Source organism: Hippocampus guttulatus, chromosome 21 (genome assembly GCF_054856545.1).
Source record: "Hippocampus guttulatus isolate MCC_2025c chromosome 21, RoL_Hgut_1.0, whole genome shotgun sequence".
NCBI lineage: Eukaryota > Metazoa > Chordata > Actinopteri > Syngnathiformes > Syngnathidae > Hippocampus > Hippocampus guttulatus.
In genome coordinates this window covers 5326025-5348214 of record NC_141281.1, presented here as the reverse complement: position 1 = coordinate 5348214, position 22190 = coordinate 5326025, and the positions used below count along the sequence as shown (strand labels likewise).

The 22190-nt window shown below is 43.0% G+C and overlaps 1 protein-coding gene across 6 annotated transcripts in view; it reads left to right on the top strand.

Annotated features, from left to right (window-relative positions):
• LOC147186834 (partitioning defective 3 homolog) overlaps positions 1–22190 on the top strand; it is a 176017-nt gene that overhangs the window by 135263 nt on the left and 18564 nt on the right. For all 6 annotated transcript variants that reach the window (XM_086101469.1, XM_086101466.1, XM_086101468.1 and 3 more), the window contains one exon: positions 551–862. In XM_086101469.1, the coding sequence (XP_085957595.1) occupies positions 551–862 (312 nt within the window). The remainder of the gene's footprint in view (positions 1–550; positions 863–22190) is intronic.

Here is a 22190-nt window from a genome sequence, read left to right as displayed (position 1 = left end):
GGTGGCTGCCGTCAAAGTGCCTGCAGCGGGAGGTCGACCTTCAGCCTCTTACTCAAATGCCAGGTCTTTTCACTTCCTCGTTGGCGCAGCATCATTACATCGTTCTGTTCGCCACTAATGCATGCGCATTTGCGTGGAGCCGTTCTATGAGACAGGAAGAGACTTGTGAAAGGCACCATTGTCTTGAGCTGACCCCTGCGAGGAGAAAAAGCAAGTAGGAGAAGGTGTAGTAACGGAGGTCGAGAGGTTCTCTTACTTCCTACCTCCTCTAGGCCGGGCCCTGATTTCACAGATAAGATCAATTCAGTTTTCTGGTGGCTCATTGAAAGCGCCATCGTTGAATAAAAAGGAACATACACATTTTTTTCCTGCCCACTTAGAGAACATTTCCAGAGATGAAACTTCTCTTTAGAGTTTCATTACCAGAAGCTCCCCTAAAAAAAAAAAGGAAATACTGCATTATAGGCAAATGCAACCTTTTTTGTTTTTTGCGTGCGGATATCAGGCCGAAAGTGAATAATCTCAAACAATGACCTTTGTTTTTCCCTAGAATACAGGCCAAGAAGCGTGAGCTCCGGGAGAAGCAGGCAAAGGAACGGGAATACGCCGAAATCCAAGATATCATCGGCCACTCCGCGTTGAGTTCGGACGAAGAGCACACCTACGCTGGCATCGGATCTTGGGACTCGTCCGCGGACGGCAGCAGCTTAGACCCTTACGGCAGTGTCCACCAGTACCATCTCCCTCTGGGTCCGCAGAGCCCTCATCCTTCCTCCAATCCTCCAAACAACAACCCACCTCTTGAGGCGCTCTACGCTCAGGTCAACAAGCCTCGCAATGGACGCCCTGCATCTTCAGACAGGTAAGTCAACAGTTGATGATGGATGCCGGAATGCTTCTGACTCACCGTACAAATGCGCTCAAGAGGAACAGTAAGATGACCTTTATGCCTTTTGTTACACAGTTTAGTACACATACGGCGTCTCATATGGCATATAAACTTTGTTGCGGTTGTATTTTCTCATTTCGCTTGTCACGGATAACAAACACTGCACACTTGACAACAAGCGGATTTCATAGGCAAGGTGAAACACCAGCAGGAATCTTTTATCTTAGCGCTGGAATGTAATTTCATGTCTTTTTTCCCTCATTATCCCTGGATCAGAGGTAATCCTTTCAGCCTCACACACTTTTTTTTTTCCAGTCATGCTCTGTTTGAGTTCATCTCCGTTTCACTCACGGCTTCTGTTGAGCAAAGATTATCTTGGTGTTGTACCACCAATGCCATGGAGAGTTGAAATGGCGATAGCAGGTTCCAAATGAATTTCAAATGCTACTTAAATTACTCATTGATTTTGTCGCGCTCACGCCTTTTTAACTCAAATGCCAGGAGACAACGTAGTTGTTTGTGCAGTGAGCAACTTGGATAATATGTCACGGAAGTCAGTAAAATGCAAACTGATTTGAGCTTTCAATGCATCGCCCCCCCCCCCAAAAAAAAATCAAAACTGCAAAACCAGCATTTACTCACCCGTTTCTATATCTGGAACACCTGACGATAAATGCATGAAGATAAGCAAATCTGTCTCACTGTTTTCTAAGTTAGAGGTTCAAATCCAGAACCCCCAACCTTTTGTGTAGAATTTGCATGTTCTCCCCATACTTGTCAGGGTTTTATTGTTTGTTTGTTTTCTTCTACATAAGGTTCATTGAAGAACGTTGGATGTTACTCTCATACCTTGTGTGGCTTATGAGTGCACACAGTCCCAACATATGTTATACTTGTTCTTCTGGTAAACTGGGAAGATCATATTCAGTGTGTGTGTGTGTGTGTCTGTGTCTCCAGCTCCACAAGATGCGTATATAATAATCATTTTCAAGGATCCGTCTCCATTCTTCGACCGCATACTGCCCCCTCCTCTATCCTATATAAGTCAATTACAGCAGCAATGGCATGATTATCTGGCCAAACTGATAACTAGCTCAATCCCTGTGCCAATACAGGTATGGCCCATCAGTCGCAAGATAAGATACAACCCCAGAATCTTAACGTTTTATATTGGAAATATCCCCCCCCCCCCCCCCCCCCCCAAAGCCAATTTTGACACTGGCAAAACTAAAGATTTTCCGGCAGTGATGGATATGATTCTATTAAATATCAATTCAAGCCGCAGGGATACAAAAAAACAGTGTGGGGCTTCCACTGAAAAAACATGTGGTTCTTTCCCTGAGAGAAGTCGAATTGTGTTTAGCAAATTCCGATTGCATTTATTATTATTAATTCCCTCTGACCATCTGGCTAATGTTTTTCTTTCTTTTTTTGCCCCCTCCTGACAAATGTTTTTGAATTGAAATCCAAATACATTACACTAGTCATTATATCGTCTCTGAGAGTAATTGGTTTATTAAAGCAAATAACTCCGAAAGAACCTGCCTTGCAGGGTATTGGTCTCCCACTCTCTTGTCTGACTAGTTTCGTGTGACATTTATTTTTTTTTAAATTGTCATGGGTTCCAACAGTGTTGCATGTGAAATATATATATATATATATATATATATATATATATATATATATATATATATATATATATATATATATATATATATATATGTATATATACAGTATACTGTATATATAAAAGAGGTTTTTCTCTTCGGTCCATTTAACTAATTCGAGGCCGTTTCCAGACCCTCAGATGAAGAGATTAGGTCCACATGCCTCCAATTGCCCGCTTTATTGTTGTTTTGCAATTTGGACTCTTTTTGTGTTTTACAAATGTACATTGGTCGAATGTCTTCATAAAAGCATTCAACCATGACTCACCCACAATTTCGAAGCTGCCCACTTGTTTCACCTCTTTAGGTCATAAAACGAGGCTGCAGCTGGACAAATAACCCAAATAGGCACGTTTCTGTCTAATGGACCTTTGGTAATGATGCACTGATGGCAAGGTGAAGATGGAATGAGTCAGACCATGTCATTAAAAAAAAAAACGTCGCTCAGTCTGCTGTATTAGCTTGTACTGTTACTTCACAGTATGAATCTCAAACGAGCTCGTTTGACAGTTTATTACCAGGCCCACTGTAATTAGAGCTGACAGAGCCAGCCATGTTTGGACAAATGTGTCACCCAATAAAGATGACGGACAAGAATAAAAATGCATTCTTCATTTGTGTCAAGGTTTATTTCAGTCTTTGACAGCACAGATATCAAATTTCACTCAGAGTCAGAGCTTTAATTCTTTTTTTTTTAAGCCGAGTTTTTTTTTTAACTTTAGAGGGCTAGAAACAAGAGGCGATTGATGTTGTTTTAGTTTTGCGACACCTTTTTTATTAAAAAAAAAAAAAAAGGGTTGTCTTAGCAAAATGGAATGACCTCATTTCTAGACAGGCAGCTGAGAAGTTAACTATTCCATCTGCCAAGGGACGCCGGGGTTTGGGTGACTGGCACCGGATGACGCGTTTGAGCACGACAGCCTGACAGGTGCCAGCCTCCGAGGGATTTGTGGGAGGCTGGCGTGAAACAAAGCATCACCTTTTGAAACTGTTGTTTGATTGACTGCTGCTCCCATTACCCATCAGGATTCTAACACAATACAGAGTGAGAGTGCTGCAGTGGTGGAAGGAAGCATTGGGGCAAAGCGGGCAGGGGGAAGAAAAAAAAAAAAGACATGGAGCTGATAGAGCTCAGCAGTGCAGAGCTTTTGAAGTCCTGTAAAACTCAAGAGAGGCTAGCAGGTAGGGGATGAGAGCGCAAGAACTCCAAGATCGACACTTAAAGAAATACCTATCTCAAAAGTCGAAACCCACACTTACATGTCCTTGAAATTTGATCACGAGGTAGCTAATACATTTTCCGAAGCGGATAAGAGACCAGGTTTTCCATCTCTGGAGGACAGATAAAGTAAGTGTATCTTTCCTGGAAGATAGTTTGGCTTCTCGGAGGGAATATTCATTGAGACACCGTGATGGAGTACGAGTGTCCCACTGAAAATATGTAATATCAACTTGCTGAAGAATATAATCGTTAGTGACGTGACACCCCACACCAACAAGTGTCCAAAGTAAGAAATACAATCCAAGCTAGCAGACTGTTGGCCCTCACTTTGGACACGCCTGGTCCAAATGGAACCACTAATGCAGCTAAATAAGATGTGATGTGTGGAATTCTGCCCCGATCGGTCGCTTGCTGAGCCGTTACGAAGTCAACATTTGTTTTGTTTTCTCTCTCCTCCTTAGTTAGTTAATTAAGTCTGCAATCAACAAGCCGTCTCCGTGATTTTTATTGTATGCGTTTCATTATTTTGCAATCAAAAGAAGATTAACGGCCCTTTTTGATGGCAACATCTGTAGCTTTGATTAAATTCCACCTCTCAATAATTTATTGGTAAACAAATTAATCTTTTACAAGCCACGCTTCTGCGTGTGACTTAAATAACAGCTCTTAAGTCTCTAATAACTTTTCATGTTGCTCCCCACGGGAGCAAACACCATGCGCATATTGAAGCGCGTTGCATTAATCAGACGCATGCAATACCGTTCTGGAGTAGAAATGAACTTTTTTTTTTTTTATGGGGTATCTCAGTATGTGTTGGGAAGTTTATTCTGTTTTTGTTTTGTTTGCCAAGATGAACGATCTCAGTGTCAGCCATTTTTATTTGTCTGATCTGAGGTCATGTTTGAAATTGACGTGACCGGATATGTTTAGTTCCTTCGCGGTCCTGTTCAACTCTTTCCACTGATACGACTGAGCAGAGACTTGAATGAATTGGTGAATTAGTAAACAAAATCTGAACAGTCAAGATACTTGTTTGGGAGGAATCTGATGAGTAAAGTGGTTTCATCCGACCCCTGCCTCCCTGTGTGGAGTTTACACTTTCTCCCCTTTCCTGCGTCGGTTTTTCTCCCGGTACTTCCTTGCCCGGTAGGTTAATGGAACACTAAAAAGTGTCTCTAGAAGTGTGTGTGAGCATGAATGGTTGGTTGTCGATGTGTGCCCTGCGATTGGCTGGCAACCGGTTCAAGGCGTACTCCGCCTACTGCCCGAAGACAGCTGGGATAGGCTCCAGCACGCCCGCAACCCTTGTGAGAAGAAAAAATGGATGGCTGGTGTAAGAAGGAGAGAGAGAGAGAGAGAGAGAGAGTGGTTTCAAAAAAAATCCTGGTCCTTGTGTCTGCTGTTGTTCCCGTGCATGTTGTGAATGTTTTCATCCAATGTGGTTGTAACAGTACAGCTCTGGAAAAGCCCCCTTGTAAACCTTGTACCATATGTTCGAAAATAAAGTCTCCGTGCGGATGCCAAAACACTGGCTTTTGCCCTTCTCCTTTCAGTCTGCGCTTGTGCTATGATGATAGCACAGGAGGCCTAATGTAGAAAATGTACATCAAACTTATCACATGGCTCTATACAGATAGCAATGTGTATCTCCGAGGCAAAGCAAGTGAATTATTTTCATGCTGTTTTCATTTTTCCTCCCACCCTTCTCTCCCGCTTCGCAGAGAGGCCCCTGTGGGAGAGATGTGATGAGATGGAGCACGCAGAAAGCAATTTATCCTCCGTTTGTACCATTACGTTCATTTAAGAAAGCAAACAGCCTGCAAGCAGACCAACAAAGGGTATTGGGGAAGGTGGGGAGTGGGGAGGTGGGTAGTGAGATACACAGACCCACCTCTCCTTCAACTCAACATCAAGTGGATCAAGCTGATTAAGCTTGCATGTACAGTATGTGTTTTTATCAATACTTCAGATGAAAAGCCTGGAAGACATGCGAGTAATACCTAATGAATGTTCACAAGACGATGAAAGGGAGGTAGAGGGTTGTTTTGCAATGAGCACGGGTTCTCCGACACAGAAATATGCAAAAGGGAGCTGGGAAAAGCTTGAAACGATCCCTATGGCTTTTGAAAACTGCTGATCAACTTGTGGCAATCAGCAGCTGAAAACAGACAGATAAGCTGCAGCAGTAACTCTTTCCCGAGGCTCCAGCGTTTGACACTTTGACTTGTACTGGTGCTCTTTGAGAGAGGTTATCAAGATAGGAAAAAACATATGCCGGAAGAGGCTCATTTGTTATCAACTAAGAAAGGTTACAGCACAGTTGTTTTACATGACAAGCTTTTTTTCCGCTCTAAATATGATCTGGAAAAGGGTTCTGGTGGGAACATACATATGACGAGGTCAACAAAATATATTGTGGGCCACGTACGGCCTTGCTCCATTGTGGGCCACGTACGGCCATGCTCCACTCTTTAATCCGGCGCACCGACCATCAGGGGTCACAGATTTTTTTGATGCTAAATGCTACTACTTTGATCCTGATTAATGAGAACCAGTTTGCTATCGACATATTTTTGAAATTAAAAAAAAAGAAAAAAGGGGCAAAAAAATAAACCTTTTGTCTCCAGTCAGTGAAATCAACGTAGTCCATTTGGAGTCAATGGCATAATGTAGCAGGCCTGTTTGTTGACTTTGAGGTTATATTCTGCTTTTCACATGCTCGATAACCTAATTTCATAAACTAATCACAAATCCACTATGCTAGCATAAAATTGTGGCTTTCATCCTGCAAACAGGTGCCCCCGTAGAGCCCTTGCCAGAAATAGATCAGGTGAGGAAATTGATGGAGATGTGTGGCACCCTGAGCCGAGTCAGATGCAAAGACGCGACTCCCGCGCCACCTCATCTTTCTTACCTTTCTCTCATTTCTATCTTTAGTTGTGCTCAGTGGGAACACACGTGCACATACTGTAATGTAACGCGTGACCTGAGTGTGCCACGGATGACATTAAACCTCTCTCTCTCTTTTCTTTTTTTATTTTATTTTGTGCACTGGTATTTTCGCTCAGGCTGGAAAATATAAGTTAATGCTCTCAACGGTAACGGTATTATAGTGTGAGTCATCGATGAAGTGCGGAAAACTGAATTAGAGCTCCTCATTTTGCGTTGACCATGGTCAGTGTTGCCCAGACAATGCAAGTGTTTCATTATTTAGCTCATGCTCTCTCTGACCTGTTTATTATTTAGTTTTACAATATTTTGGCATGGACAAGCAAGGAAAAAAGGTGATCAAAAACCCTTTGGTAAGGTGAATGGGGCCCATCACTCTTCGAATGTAATGCAATAATATGGCACATTTGAGAGAATGATGTCTATGAAGCAGTGACACAACAACTGAATGATGGTTCTCTCCGGGCAGAGTGAACTGTGTGACATTTACTCAGTTGATCTACTGTCAAAATAGTGTTTATGTTTTCAACAAGAGTTACAATAACCATCTGGTTTTAATGTCAACGTCAATGACATTTTGTTTTTGACATGTCATCAGAAAATAAAGCAGACCACACAAAAGGCTGAGGCTCCCCTATTTGTTTCCATTTTATACAGGCCCAACCGGGGCATCGATTTGGCTGGAGGATCCTTTATGCGGAATTTGACAAGTGGTCTCCTTTGTTCGATCACCTGAGCCAAACCTGTTTGAGCTCCCTGTGAGACCTCATAAAACCTTGTCGGGGCCAGCAGACATAGACAGAGTGCCCGTAAAAATGCTCTTAGCCGGTCACAACCCAGTAATGACAACACACAGACTTATTTGTCTGCTGTAATGGGACCATGATGTCATCGCAGATCATCCTGGAGCCATAGGTCTTGAAACCTGGCTTGGTCTCAAAGAGAAGGAGCTGTCGTCAAGAAAACCGAGTGTGTGGGTTTTGGGTTTCTGCTTTACCCTCTGTGATTAGTGGACTCTGTTTACGCCGGTACATGTTACCAGGAACGTGACTGAAAGGTATTTTCACCGAGTTATCGTCTGTAATAAATTGCTGAGTTGGCTTACAATTGAACCGAGTTATAGAACTTGCCCGTCACCACGATTGCACACCATGTGTATTTTCGGCTTCTTTGGATTGTTAAATTGAGCTTGTTGTAACATTGTGCAGGACTTTCCCAGGTCTGGGAGTGTGAATGCCCCCCTTAAAAACAGGCAAACTCCTGTGTGACTCGCTATTCTTTTGCTCGACAGCATCCGCCGCTGATGGTCTCTAAATGTCACGGTGAGAGATGGGACCCCGGAACCACTTGTCTTTACCGCAGTGATTAAATATAAAGTATAATCCTCATCCTGCAGTTATATGGCGGTCATTAAAGGCTCACTGTAAGGCCAACCTGCCTTTCCCCCCAGATAATGGTCATGTTTTAGTGATAGTTGGCGACGTCAATTAAACTCCACATTCGTTTTATGACTTTTTGAAGCAAGTTGTTGCCGATCCATTTCGTGACGGTGAGGGGTGACTCTGTTCTGAACCTATGATTTCCAAGGCGTTTTTTCTTTAAAGCAATTATGATACACAAGTATTAGTGTGCGGCATGTCCAATTTGTCTCTGATCATCGATCGTTTATCACCACAGCTGAGAAGATAAACAAAAGACAACACAAAGGATGGACAGTATGTTTGGGGCATCAAGAACTTATCATGTCAAATGAAACGGGGCACAGATGTCGGTGTGCTTTTGTGTGTGCGCAGGCTTTTTCTTTTCACTAGAGCCAGGAGGAAGACGCATACTCACCCAATAATGCGCCCGTACTGTAAATACGCCGAATGTGGAGCCCCCAAAGCTGATTAGTCAAACTTGTGATTTCCAATTTCAAACTCGTGACACAAATCCCACATTTAATCTTCATGCAGACGTGGTTTGGCCCATTGCCGTCCCGCGTCGCCTCAGGGTTGTTGGTTGTGGGGTTGGAGGTGGGGTGGGGGGGGCAGTCTTGTGTTGATGATGGGAGCCTGTTAATCAGCTTAGTTAAGAGGATGAAGAAAAAGAAGGAAGACTGAGAATGTGATGTTTCTTTATTTTGCGCATGTTCGTTAGATGCCCGATGAGTGAAAATTGTCCACACACGACGGATAGTCATCTTATCAAAGGCTTCGTACCCGCCACGTAACCCGCCACACGTTCACGTACCTAGTCGTGAGCAGAGAACAATCATTTCCTTCTTCAATGATTTTGCTTCTGTTGTTGTTTTATACAGTTGTTTGTTGGTGCCGGATTTGAGCCTTGCCATGCTTTTACACAGACAACACTTTCCTGTACTTTCTAACCGGGACTATGGTCTTATCTTATATTTTTGTTTAAAAGAGCGAGAGTGAGGGGGGGTTCACTGTTAGTTTGCCTGCTCTGTCTGCTTTCTCTAACCTTGTAATCATCTCGGTATGTTGTGTAGTCATCACGACCCTGCAAGCGGAGAGAACAATGGGGATGGGGGGGGGTCAAAGTAAGATAGTGTGGAGAGAAAGGGAGACGCAAAAAAGATAAATGGCCAATAAAGTGCAGTCATGGTAGAGGAAGAAATATAAGCGTAATGTCTCCACTTTCATATCTGTGCGGTAGAAGTTATCACCGCCTTTCACCTTTGACCCTTTGAAACCAAAAGATGATCCATTTTCCCTTCTTCACAAGCTCATTTTCTCAATGATGCTCTGTTAGAACCTCCCCACCTCCCCTTAAAAAAAAAAATCACAATTATTTTCCCTTCCCGTTCACTTTAAATAGCATTATTCACGCTGATGCTTTGACATTAATATAGTTTGACTTGCCCTGGTGCGTTTTTCACCTTTACATTTCCAGGAATGGTTACGCAAATAACGCTGCTGGCTGGTGTCCTAATAATGCAACGGTGGTGATCAGCATCTCTGAACTTTGAACTTAATGCCTCCGCATAACATTGATTGATTCAAATATGTAATAATATGGAAGAAAACGATTTATAGTCGTCTAGTATTACAGCAGGCTGTGCGGATAAAAAGCCTTAAAAGATGAGGCAAAGTAGAGAAAGACAAAATGGTGCGAAGGAGCGAAACACGCCGAGGTGATCCTAAGGACAAAGAGAATCCCGTAGGAAGAGCGGCTGGAAGGGATCGTAATGAAAAACACTTCACTCCTTTGCCTTCCTGTTTAGGCCACAGCTGTAGAACTCCCATTCCATCATTCATCCGTGCCTCTGTGGAGCTGTGTGAGGTGTTTCCAACCTCCGCCAACGCTCCATAACTCAAGCCTTCCTCTCCAAAGAGACGCTGCTCAAACAGCACCTTTTTCCATCTCCTCCCAAGCACTCTCATCACTCCCATCAGTCTGTCTTTAAAACAACCAGCGGAGACATAAGAATCAACAGCCTGCGACCATCAGCGTAACTCCACATCGCTACTTGCCTCATCCCCACAGGGCCTGAGGGGGAAATGTGGCAGACATGTGGCTGATCTTGCTCCTCTGGGAGACTTTAGGAAAAATTGCAGCAATCGAGTCTAGAGGGGCTATAATTCACCTGGCCTACTCCATGATGCTGTGACATGGTTATTAGCCATATAAACTAGAGCTGTCACTGTGCCATTATTGCTCACATTCGTGTGAAACCATCCGTTTATTTACTCATTTTCGTCTGAGTCAACTGTTGGTTGCACTTTTGATGACTTCAGCTTATTGTGTCTTTGTCATAGGCTCATGAACATAAAAAAAAAGAAAAAAGAACTGGGCATTGCCTCTTAACTCTGTCCCATAAAATTGAATGCATCTCTACTTTCTGACCACAATCTTAAGTTATTAAGCAATCATCCAATACCAAATAATCATCTTCAGAGATTGGCTAAACATTCCTGCAAACACTCAAAATATGCAAAGCGGAGACCAAATCACCAAGCTTGCGTCTTTGATTGCAAACAATGTTGTTTCTATGTGCACACACAGCACTAGACTGTACCATACAAGTTTTGACTTACCCTGCCGGACTATTTTGCCGTCTGAAGCCTCCCTCCATCACTTAATTACCTTTCCGAGGTCTAATGCTCCACTTCATCTTCAGCGACACTATATTTCACCTCATCCTTTCCGTCTCACGCCATCTCACTTCTTCACTCATACACTTTTTAGCGCCCTCTTTGACATGCACGTACACACTCATATGTCGGCGCCCTGAGGAGTTGCTGTCAATCACCCATCAGGCTCCCGGGTCAATTTGCCAGGCTGCCAAATGTGTTGTATCAGTGTGCTGCTCGGTGTCAAGAGCCCTCATTATAGGCCAAAGGCTAAACCAAGGAAGAGAATGAGTCTCTCCTCTTCATTATTCCCATTCCCCCATGACCTCCTAACCTCTTTGTGCTTTCTCTGACTAAATATCACCACCCCAACCCCCATGTCACCATCACAACAGTACTTTTCACCTACCAAACCGGCACAGCCTCCCTTTTCCTTCAGGCTTCAGGCAATCGCTCCGGCGTCGCATGTGGATCCACTCATGCTTCCGACTTCGTATTTCTCACATCTTGCCATTTCTGGCATAATTTTCTGTCTTGTTATGTTTTTTCCCAAAAGCGTTCAAAGGAAATGGAAGGCACGGCATTGGAGGTTTGCTTTGTATAGACTGCAATAGATGACCAATTATTTCCTTATTCAAGTGTGTGACAGTGACTCCGGGACCTTTAGGAGAGCTTGACATGTTGCACCTTTTGCTCAGGAAGATAAACTCTGACAGACATAACCATCATTTTTGTGAGATAAACTGTTTTCATCCTCAGGATGAAGTAAGACACTGTAGGAAGAGTCAAAATCAGAGCATGCGTGAGGACGTCAAGCACAGTAGCTAAACCTAAGGCCCATTCATCTTTTCCTCTTCTTTCTTCAACTCCTCCTCCTGCTCAGTGGTCCATCCCAGCACATGCCAATCAGGCTATACAGTAACGCATGCCCCTCGTGGAGACGGTTCATTCACCTCAACATATGGTGCTTCGCCACTAAGGGGGTAACACAAAAGAGGAAGTGTGGTGGGAGAGACTCAAAGACAAGAGAGCATTCTCAAAGTGATTCGGGGGCACGCTAATCCTTCCTCCCCTACCAGGTGCTGAGAGAGGAGATAACCTGGTAGCCAACACCAAGCATCAGGCCGCACCATGTAGACCCGTAAGTGTGCTGTAAGTGTGACCAGGTTGAGTGACTGGCTGGCTCGGAAGAGGGGGTCGAGCAGTGAGAGGGATAACAAGAGCGAGTAAGAGGATGTGAGGGGACTTTGTCTTTGTTTTTGCAGAGGCTAAACAAGGATTAGTGGTTTGCTGACATATTCTGTCAGTTGCCCCACTGTGAAGTCTGCTTAGAGGCCACAGCCCAATAATGAAAGTGGCTTTAGTGAGAATGACCTTCCCCAGATGTAGTGCTTCACACACGAAAGCAGGCACCAGAGTGACTTTGTTGATTCCCCCCTACAGCTCCAGAACACATTACAATGTTATGCATGTCTTAGATTGCCTGACACACGGCTTTGAAAGTTCATCATCTGGTTCGGTTTTTCTATTCTAACACCTGGTCCAGGTATAGATTAAATTAAAAAAAAAGACTAAAAAACACAATCACCTAAGGTAATCACTAGCCCTTATTAATCCATCTTCAGTATTCATATGCTTGATTTGAGAATCAAACTGAGAACCTCTCAAACGTGAGACAGACATGCTAACCACATACCCCCCCATGCTACCCTCATTTAATAATGTATTTGTTGATGAGTGTCATTTTTACTGGTTTAGAACTAAACTACAGGGGAGCTTGTGGTGAGCATGCTGTCAGCATACACATTGTGCGCTTTGTGATTGACTGGCAATCAGTCTACTGTAGGTAGGCCCATCCATCACCCTGCCTGCGCTAGAACCGCACTGCACATCATACCAAACTGTGAGAAATTCATCTCGCAGTCGTGGCATTTACCAAAATATTTGCAATGTTTGCTGCTGCATATGGAGTGTTTGTGTGCTTCATAATAAGCGATTACAAGTGTGTCTCATTCATTGTTTTTCTGCCAAGCTTCAATGACACACTGAGCAGGCCGTTTGTTTGTTTTTTGGGTTTTTTTTATTTTTTTTTTCTTACTGACATGGGACTGTCATTTCCAGCTTATGGGCAAGTTTGTCAATGTTTTAACTGTTTGTTTGAGTGCTTGAAGAAAAGTAGAAAGAATGTCTTGGTGAAAATCGGAGGGGAAAGTGCAAAGAGAAAGAAACCAGCAGTGACAACAAGATCACTGCCATTTCCCTCTCACAACTTTTTTTATTTTTTATTATGTACTTTTCTCGCTTGGAGAGGAAGGGAGATGATGTGATAAAATCCCACCTAGCAAGAACAGACATGACATCACCTTGAATGCCCCTTTCCTAAGTGACACTTTGGAGATTGTTTAGCGTGTTCCTTCGAAATACGCTTTGGAGCTCATGGGAAGAACGCTTTCTTTTTTTCCGCGCAAGAAACATTCCCAGCTGGATGACATGGATTTGTGATGTGTTTTTGTAGAAATAATCAGACTAAAACATCCCGCCACCATGAAACGTTTGCCTGACATGCAGTGGAGGCCATCTCTCTTTGATCAAGGCACACTTTGTTTGGAAGTAGCAGGAGAGGCCAATAACTGCCAATGATTGGAGTTTTGGTGTTATGGATGACTGCAGGCTTGACTTTTGTGCATTATGGCAGATAACATCACAATCAGCACCTTGTCGGGCTTTTGTGGGAAAAATGGTGCAAGGCGTGTCAAGATGAAGCGCTGTGAGGTGTTTTCACAAACACGAGCCACAAAAGAGTGAGAATGCATCACATCGTCTGTAAAATGGCAAAGCTTTAGAGAAGTACTTTACAGCAGCGAGGGGAAAAAAAAAATCGGAGATAAACTGGTGTGTAGCTTATGTTTTGTGCATATCACGCAGAGAAGCAGACCACACACATGCAGGCATTTAAGAGAGATGTCAGTTTCTTGGGGGCTGAGTGCCTTCTTTTGTTGGCAGGGCAAATCGGCCCATCACCCTTTGGTTCCAAAGCCCAAGAATGAGTGACTGCTGCTTCCTTATAAGTGAACCTCCAAAAAGCCTTTTTAAATGCAACCCCTCAAATCGAACATGGGGCACCTTGAGAAAACCCACACAAACACAGGGAGAATATGCAGACTTGACACAACTGAGAGACAAACCTGCAGCTCTGATCTATAAGGCAGGCATACTAACCACTGCCGCATCGTCCTGCCTTAGCAAAGGAATAACACCCATTAATATTTATTGACTTTGCTACACACCAGGTGTTTGGGAATAGCATTAGTCAAGGTGTTTGTGTAGCAGAAATTCAGTTCTTTGCTCAGTCCCTTCCGGCCCCCTCCACCCCAGCGCATCTATATCTGAAGAAAGGAGCATGACGTTCTGCTAGCCTCGCGCTCCGTCTGGCTTGGTTTGATCTCAAGTGACAAGTGAGGGCTTTGCAGACAGGAGACGAAAAGCAGCCTGGCGTACGAATCAGGTGGCTTTGATCGTTGAAATTAATGAGGCTGGTTATGTTTGGCACCGCTCATTATGCCTACACATAGACCCCAAACCCTGGGGGCCCCAGCTCTGCTTTCTCTTCTTTGTGTCATGATCCCTCCGCTCCTGATTTTCAGCCTCCTCTCCACTTTTTCCTCTGTTTTTGCTACTTCTTCTCTCTGCGTTGCTCTCTATCCCCCACTACCTAAACACCCTTCCTGTCTTTCAAATGCTGTGTCTGCGATGTGCAAGCGCGAGATAACATAATCAGCCGCGCATGGTGAGAACAATAAGTGTCATGTCGGGCTAACAAAAAGCAGACACTTCTTCAAAGGCACCTAAACATTCCACTTCTGCCCCAAATGAATGCGGTGAAAGGAAGGAGGAGGGGTGGAGCTTCTTATGTGTTACCTCTCACTGTCAGGTAAACCTTCCAGAACTGCGAGTTCTGACTATTAAATGCTGCAATTTTATTTAGCATGTCTCCATATGGAAGAATGAGTTCATTACTGTGTCATTTGTTCCATCGAGGATGATATTTTTCGAACACCTCACCTTCTTGTAATTATTCAATTCCAACATTGTTTTCCACTCATTCATTTTGCAAGTGACACATTATAAAAAGTTAAAAAACAAACAAACAAAAAAAAAACATCGAAGGTTTGACGACCTCTGCAATAAAGCCAAGCAAGAGTAACAAATTTCCTAGTACATATTGGATGTGTGTTTGTATTATTATGTTTCTGTGTGTGTTAAGGGGTTGACGGCCTCGAGGTTGGCTCCTGAGATAAGGCGGACATCTGTTAGATTGTCTTTATCTCTGGCAGAGCTCCTGACACACAGTAGTGGAAGGAAGCCCCATCTAATCAGAACAGGCGCAGTGTTGTTGGGGGTGCTGAGCATGACTGCCAGCTCAGGGAGCCTTCCACCCTGGGTTCCGCAAACACACCCAACTAAATGTTCATTCACAAACGACTTCAAATTTTACACGATGGCAATGTACCCTTTTGTCACATGTTTCTTGTGCTTTGCCTTATATAGCAGCAAAAAGACTGGATATCCTCTCTCGTGATAACAAATTCTCAATGTCCCTGAATCTCATTTCTACAGCGTCTACCCTTGTGGGGTCATGAGTATGAGTGTGTCGCAGAGCATAAAGAAAGGTTCATTACGGCTTGGAATGATGAAGTTAGCTCGAACTATTTTTTAGGTTCTTACCTTCTCGGCCTCCAATCAACCTGCCTTGAGCATTTTGGCCTCAGCACCCTTGAATGGCAGCCCTTATCCCTGATGCTGTTTGCTATGCTTCCTAATCTATTTCACTCAGCTCGAAGCAATGCTGACCGTGTCAACTGCAGCCAACTTTCACGTCACACCTAATACCCGTCGAGCCCCTTGACACAAATTGGCTGATACTGTATTGACTGCACAGAGTCTCACAGTGTATCAAGATTGATTTAGTTTTTCTTCCTCGCTTTTCTATCAGACGTTTGTTTGGCTCAGGTTTTGCTGTATGTGGATGTGTGTGCGTGCGTGTTTTCATGGTAACAAGCAGTGACACCAGCCTTCAGTGCTCCATGGAACCGGTCTTTTGGAGGCTTAATGGATCTTGGTGGGCCTTGTCACTGTGGGTTTTGGTGCATTTGTCCCGATAGATCATGCAAGGGGACGGTTTATACAGCTGTGGTGGTGGCTCTCTCTGTGTTCAGGGGATTCATTTCTACAAAGTTCCATCCTGACCTGTGCTGCGTTCACTAGCGATACCATACTATGAAAGAGGTAGCTTGAGGCAATAGCTTTAAAAAAGTAGATTTGTGCCAGAGAATATAGACTTATTTTACACCATCTGATATGGGAAAGAAAAAAATAATAATTCCCCACAGTTATTTTCTTTCAAGACTCTTAGAAAACAACGATGCTGAATAAAATATGACAGTTAGCAGCAATTGTAATAGTTTTATATTCTTCAACAGCCTTTGTTTTCATTTTAATGACTGTCTGAAAGAACACTAACACCTGGAGATACCATCTTTCCTTTCCTTTGATTGGAAGTTAACGGTTGTTATTGCTCCTCTCTTCTCCGTAATGAAAATGTTATGCAAGTGAAGCAGCTCTTGTTAAAGGGAGCTAATTCATATTTCAGAAGGGCTAATCAGCAATGAAATGTCAGATGAAAAACCAGATCACTGCTAGACATAAGCATAATGCTCTCAACTTCATTATGCCCAGAAGAGGACATCTTTCAATTCATATTAGATCCCAGAAAGAGACGAGAAACAGATCAACCGACACAATGAATCCCACCTGTTGCACATCTTCTCCAAACAAGCTGACATTTGGCTTTCCTCAATATGGGCTGCCCAGTCATACTTACTTCATTTCAAAAGTCAAAAGTCACACACCCAACCACCTTTAATGGCATCAATTAATGCAATTTTCATTTTCTTTTCCACAAGTCTCAATCCTGTCAATCCTCACGGAGGGAGACCTTTGACTGGTGACAACCCAACCCCCCAATCATGTGACTGCCTTTGTTATGCTGAGACTCAACATGCGTCACTTTTACTGCTGTGCTGTTTCCCCTACCTCTTTAGATAAATGCCAATTCAAAGGGGTTTGTATGTGTGTGTGTGTGTGGAGAAATTATGGCATCACATGTCCCACTGGAGAAAGGCCAGACGTTGTCTTGTCTGCACTCATTCCTCTCATCATCTCCCAAGTTTATAAGCATTTTCCAAACTGTAGGTTCAAATTTTAAAGCAATATCGTGCCGTTTTTATAGAAAGGCCTTTTTTCAGACACATTTCAACCAACTCCATCATGTCAGAACACAGAACCAAGTTAATGTATCCCCTGAAATGCTATTTTTAAATTCAGCGCCATCATCACAGAATCAGTTGTCATGGAAAGCGCCAGCTACTGCCTCAAGCGTTAACACATCTGACTCACCGACATATTTCATGCAGATTTTTACTTGTAGTGTCCTTCATGATATGCATTTGAACCGTTTACGGACTTGCATTATCACCACTGGCAATACATTTGAGACAAAATACACGTTAAAGACATTTGAAGACATACATACTGTCGGCCTCACCCTCTCTTGTGGATTCACGAAAAAGCAAAGTCTGTTACTGGTTAAATACCAGCACTAGCCGCGGCTCAGATATCCGATTGTGATCATTTGAAATACTGCCCCATGAAACTCCAGCTGTAACGACAGCCATCTTTGCACTGTGTGTTACGACTGCAATAATATTGGAGAAGTGATGTGGTCGTGTCGTGACATGGAGTCATGCGGTTCACTGAACTAGCACATAATGGTGTAATCAATAGCTTTCACAAGTTTAATGATGAAGGAGTACGTGCAGTGGTTATTTTTAGATGTGCAGAAGTGTTCGAACATACTGGAACTTATGGCTGATTGCAAAACCTTCCCGTGGAGACCATCGCACAGCATGGTTTGTTTCAATGTACTTAAGTGCAAGCTGATGCATTTTCCTCCTCCATGATGTTTCTATAGGAACACTGTTCTTGGTTTTGGAGCAATGTATTTTTGTCTGCTGTGTGAAATGCTTTCAACTTATTGCGACATGTGTTGAGACATGGGGGGGGGACAAAAAAAAAACATTTTGTCCCAGGGTTAGAGGAATTTTGGGGTTTTAGCGTTTGCTTTTGTGGTTACAGTTGTGACAGAAAACAAGCAAGCTGTGCTGTACTTACGGTGCATCTGTGTGATTTTTGATACAAATAATTTATTTGTTTGGAGGTGTGAGTTTTGCTCCATGTCAGACCACTGATGGCAAAACAAAGGAGGGAGAATATACACTAGCTTGCAAAAAAGCAGGTGCTCAGAGATGTTGCTCTTCGATTGTTGGTCGGGAGCAGTCCTGGTCCGACGCGCAATAGGTGCTGTGAGGGTTGGCTGGGAACATCTACCTTTGTGTCAGAAGGAGTTTTAACTCCGTCTCCGGCAGGTTCTCGACCAGCACCTAACAATATCCACTTGTTCGCAAAAGTAAAATTCACAAGCCTTGAATTGTCGCCACAATTGGAGCTATTCAATCATCATAGTAGGAGAAGATTGTTTTTCCTTCTTTCCTTGGTATGTTTGTGTAAGTGACACATGGTCGGTAGCTAAGTACCTTAATAGGCCTATTTCTTGTGCCTGTGGGCTTGGATTTACTCCATTCGTTGATACACTTTTTTTCCTGTCACAGTGGAAAATTCACATTTCTTTGTGTGTTTGTTTGTTAGTTTTTTTTAATCATAATGTTTCCTGAATTGTAGCTGTTAACATTTCTGTGGATCAGTTATAATAATAGCTTTAGCTTTCCTTATAATTATGTTGTTTTGACTTTTGTTTTTAATTACAGTTCATTCTAATTTGTTTTTGGAGCGGGGTTGTTAGCGTGTATTTATTTATTTATTTCATTTTCGTTAGTAATTAGTTCCGGAAAGGAATCCATTATTCCTTCTGTACATAGTGAACCACAATAGTAGTAAGGTCAATGTTTCCCTCTGTAACCGAATGCTCTTTTTTTTATTCAGCCCAGTCAAGGCAAACCATGGTATGGGCCAATAAGGCTTTCTATTCTTCTTGTTGCTCATGATCTTCTTTGACAGAAAAAATGGCCACCATGCTTTTTACCACATTCTGCTTACATTGATCCCCCTGTATCTATTTTCTCACTGTAATGGATGGCGTTGGCCCTCCCTCTTCGCTGTTATTACAAATAATTGCAAATCAATATGCACTTAAGGCCCGGCATCGGAATAATATTTTAACACATCATTTATTTTCAGCCATGTTCAGCAGTCCCTCCTTTTCACAGGAGTCAGCGGTGAACACAGCCCTTGCCATCCTTGCCGAACAATTGATGCAATGAGCTAAATACTCTCAACTAACGGAAATGTTTTAGTTAACCCGTTTTGATTTAATCTCCAGACCAAAATATTAGAAAGTTCTAATGACCGTAATAAACCAATTTTGACACCAATATTGGACTGGATCTAGTTTTCATCTGCATTTGTGTTTTTGTTGTTCTTTGCACTACGCGCAAAACAGAGGGACATTATACAAGTAAGATTGCATCCCCAGAGCCTGTGGAGTTTTGTGGTCATATTTGTCATTTTTTATTTGGAGCAACGCCCGTTTACGTCAAAACAAAAATGACTTTGAATTTTCAATAATGCTCACAGGCTAGGTGATGTAGCTGAGGTCAGAGGTTAAATCACTACATGTTCCGTGTCACCTCTCAACCCGGTCTAATGTCAAAGCAAAATCAAGCCTAGATTTGAAAGGATATCCGACGCAAGATGCCCAAGGCAGTGTGGGTCAAAGGTCACGTGCGTGCATGTGTTTTGACAGCTTTACAAAACTGAAGTACAGAGTGTTTCTGAATCAATTCATCACTATTGTCTTTTCCCACCTACTTATAGTCCACTCTCCTTAATTATCCTTAATTATTAATTAATTAATTATTTTTTCCCCCTGCATAAAGCGTATGAGAGAGCGAGGAATAGTGTTGATTATCACAAACAGGGACGGCCATACGACCAAAGGGATAGTCAGGTTTCCTCTGGAATCTCCCTGGTTGGTGTTAGTCCATCTTCAGTTGGCAACAATACACACATACATACAGTACATGGGCACCAAGGGAGCGTGGAGTAAGGGGAAATCCCGACGATATCTTGCTACTGGTGGGAGTACAAGAGAAGCTACAAGACCTTTGAGAGCATTTAACATTAACATGTGTGTCATGCCGAGAGCCCTACACTACTGTATATGGTCAAAAGTTGTGGTAGTACACAGAGAAAAGCATACCATTTTTTGCCCCTTGGCAAATAAAACTCCATTTATCGAGTAGAATGAAGTTCATGGTTACTGATGTCAATCTTGGTTTTAGGTCAGGCCCTTTAATGGATATATGGTGGTGTTGTCGAGTACGATTGATGTGGGAAATGCTGTGTGTGTGACACCCTACCCCTGATTGATTGATCGAATTCATTCAAGTGTGTGTCTCGATTCATATTGCGGATGAAATCAAAATGTATTTGTGCCGAGTGAATACACGGTGGCATGGTTATGAGCTATAACGGATTTATCTCAACACGTGTGTCCCTTTAATGTTTTACAGCTCTTGCTGGAAGCTGGTTCCTGTTTCACAGTCTGAAATCGAAACAATAACAGTGCGGTTTTTAGTTTTAGTCAGCCGTAAATCTTATGGAGGAAGCCTGTCGACACCAGAAAATCCATTTGCCCCCTTGCCCTCATGCTATTACCTGAACAACGCTGAGCTAATGAACTCTGCAGAGTGGCAGGGTGGCACTTCCCTTATCTGTCTCTTTTTATTTCTACCTTTTTATTCTCACCATTTGCATGATGCACCTTCCAAGCAGCAGCTTTGTTCCTTAGTGAAGGTGGTGGGGAGGGGCGGGGGCAGATTGCGCGGACCTAATCCTCAACCTCACTCTAATCAAGCCTGCCGCTCCCTCCTTTGCATTTGAACATTGACTACGTGATGAAGGAAAGCCGAGCAAGATAGAGGCGTATAAATATAAGTGCCGGCGGGCTAATCTCTTCAAATCCAACCTGCAATGTTCAGTCGCTTTGCTTCCTGGCTTGTTGTTTTCGGCGTCAATCTCTTCCATACTGCTGCAAGTTAAATGGATTTTTTTTTTTTTTATATGACGGTTAACTCCAACCTCAGTACCAAAATTGCTTCCGTGAAACACCTCAGGCTGAAATTATAGACTGTGGATGTTTTTTAGGACCGAATCAGTGACAGAATTGTATTTTTTCTTTTTTATCTCTTACATCCATTACTTTTTTTTCCTCCAATCACAACTTTTCACTCATTATATTTATCTCACTGTTGCCATGACAAGATCCCAAAAGATAAGTGAGATCATTTCTCTGGGCACGGATATGATTGCCACCCCTCTCCCTCACCCCCTTTCTATTCTATGGTGCCTGAGCCCTGAAGCAAAATGACACAATAAAATACATTTTTCTAAAGTGATCTGAGCACCCCAAAGCTCCTGTGACATTCAGTCTGGATAAAAATCTTTAGGGTGGAATCAGCAACATCCCAAACAGTCTCAGCCTTTCACCGCCGCGAGGAAAAGCAATAAAAGTACAGAGATAAGATGATCTGATGAGGGAGACATTTTTGGCACAGATGATGCTGCCAGTGTTTTTTTTTTTTTTAACTCTTGCACCAACCTTTTTTTCTCTGTAGCTCTCATTGTCAGCTGCTTTGTTACAAAGCTGAAGGAGCTGCCTCACACGCGTATTGACTGCATTGATTTTACAACATAGAATAACGATGTGCATTTTGAGAACTGTTGAGTGCATGCACTCCCTCTCTTCATTTTTGGCAACGATGGGGACTCAACTTGGCTCTGTTTTTATGCAGCCCGTGCACTACTTTGTTTTACCACTGAGGCGGACTCCTCAGACTGAAGGATGGTGGACTTCGGAGTAAACACACGTAAGGGCTTTTTACACCTTTAACAAAAATGGCATTTCTGCACTTAGTTCAGCACTTGCCATTTGACGACTTCTTTCAGCTTCTCGGACAAATTCATGGCCCTTTTATGCTCCGCTAATTTGCAAACTGTACCATGTGTGAAGCATTTCTAGTTAGATAGATGGATGGATGGATCTATTCTGTCATACCCATTCATGAAATGCAAAATGTATAGACCCTCAATTCCACTAATATAGTTTAGACAGCGTGAGACTAACTGCTCAGTGGTCTCCTTTTGTGTTGGACCTCCCTTCACAGTATATGCCCCGAGTAATTCGGCGGACCCCCCACGCCACCCTCACCCTTAGCATACAAAGAGGAGACAGAGTTGGCCTGGGTAATTGG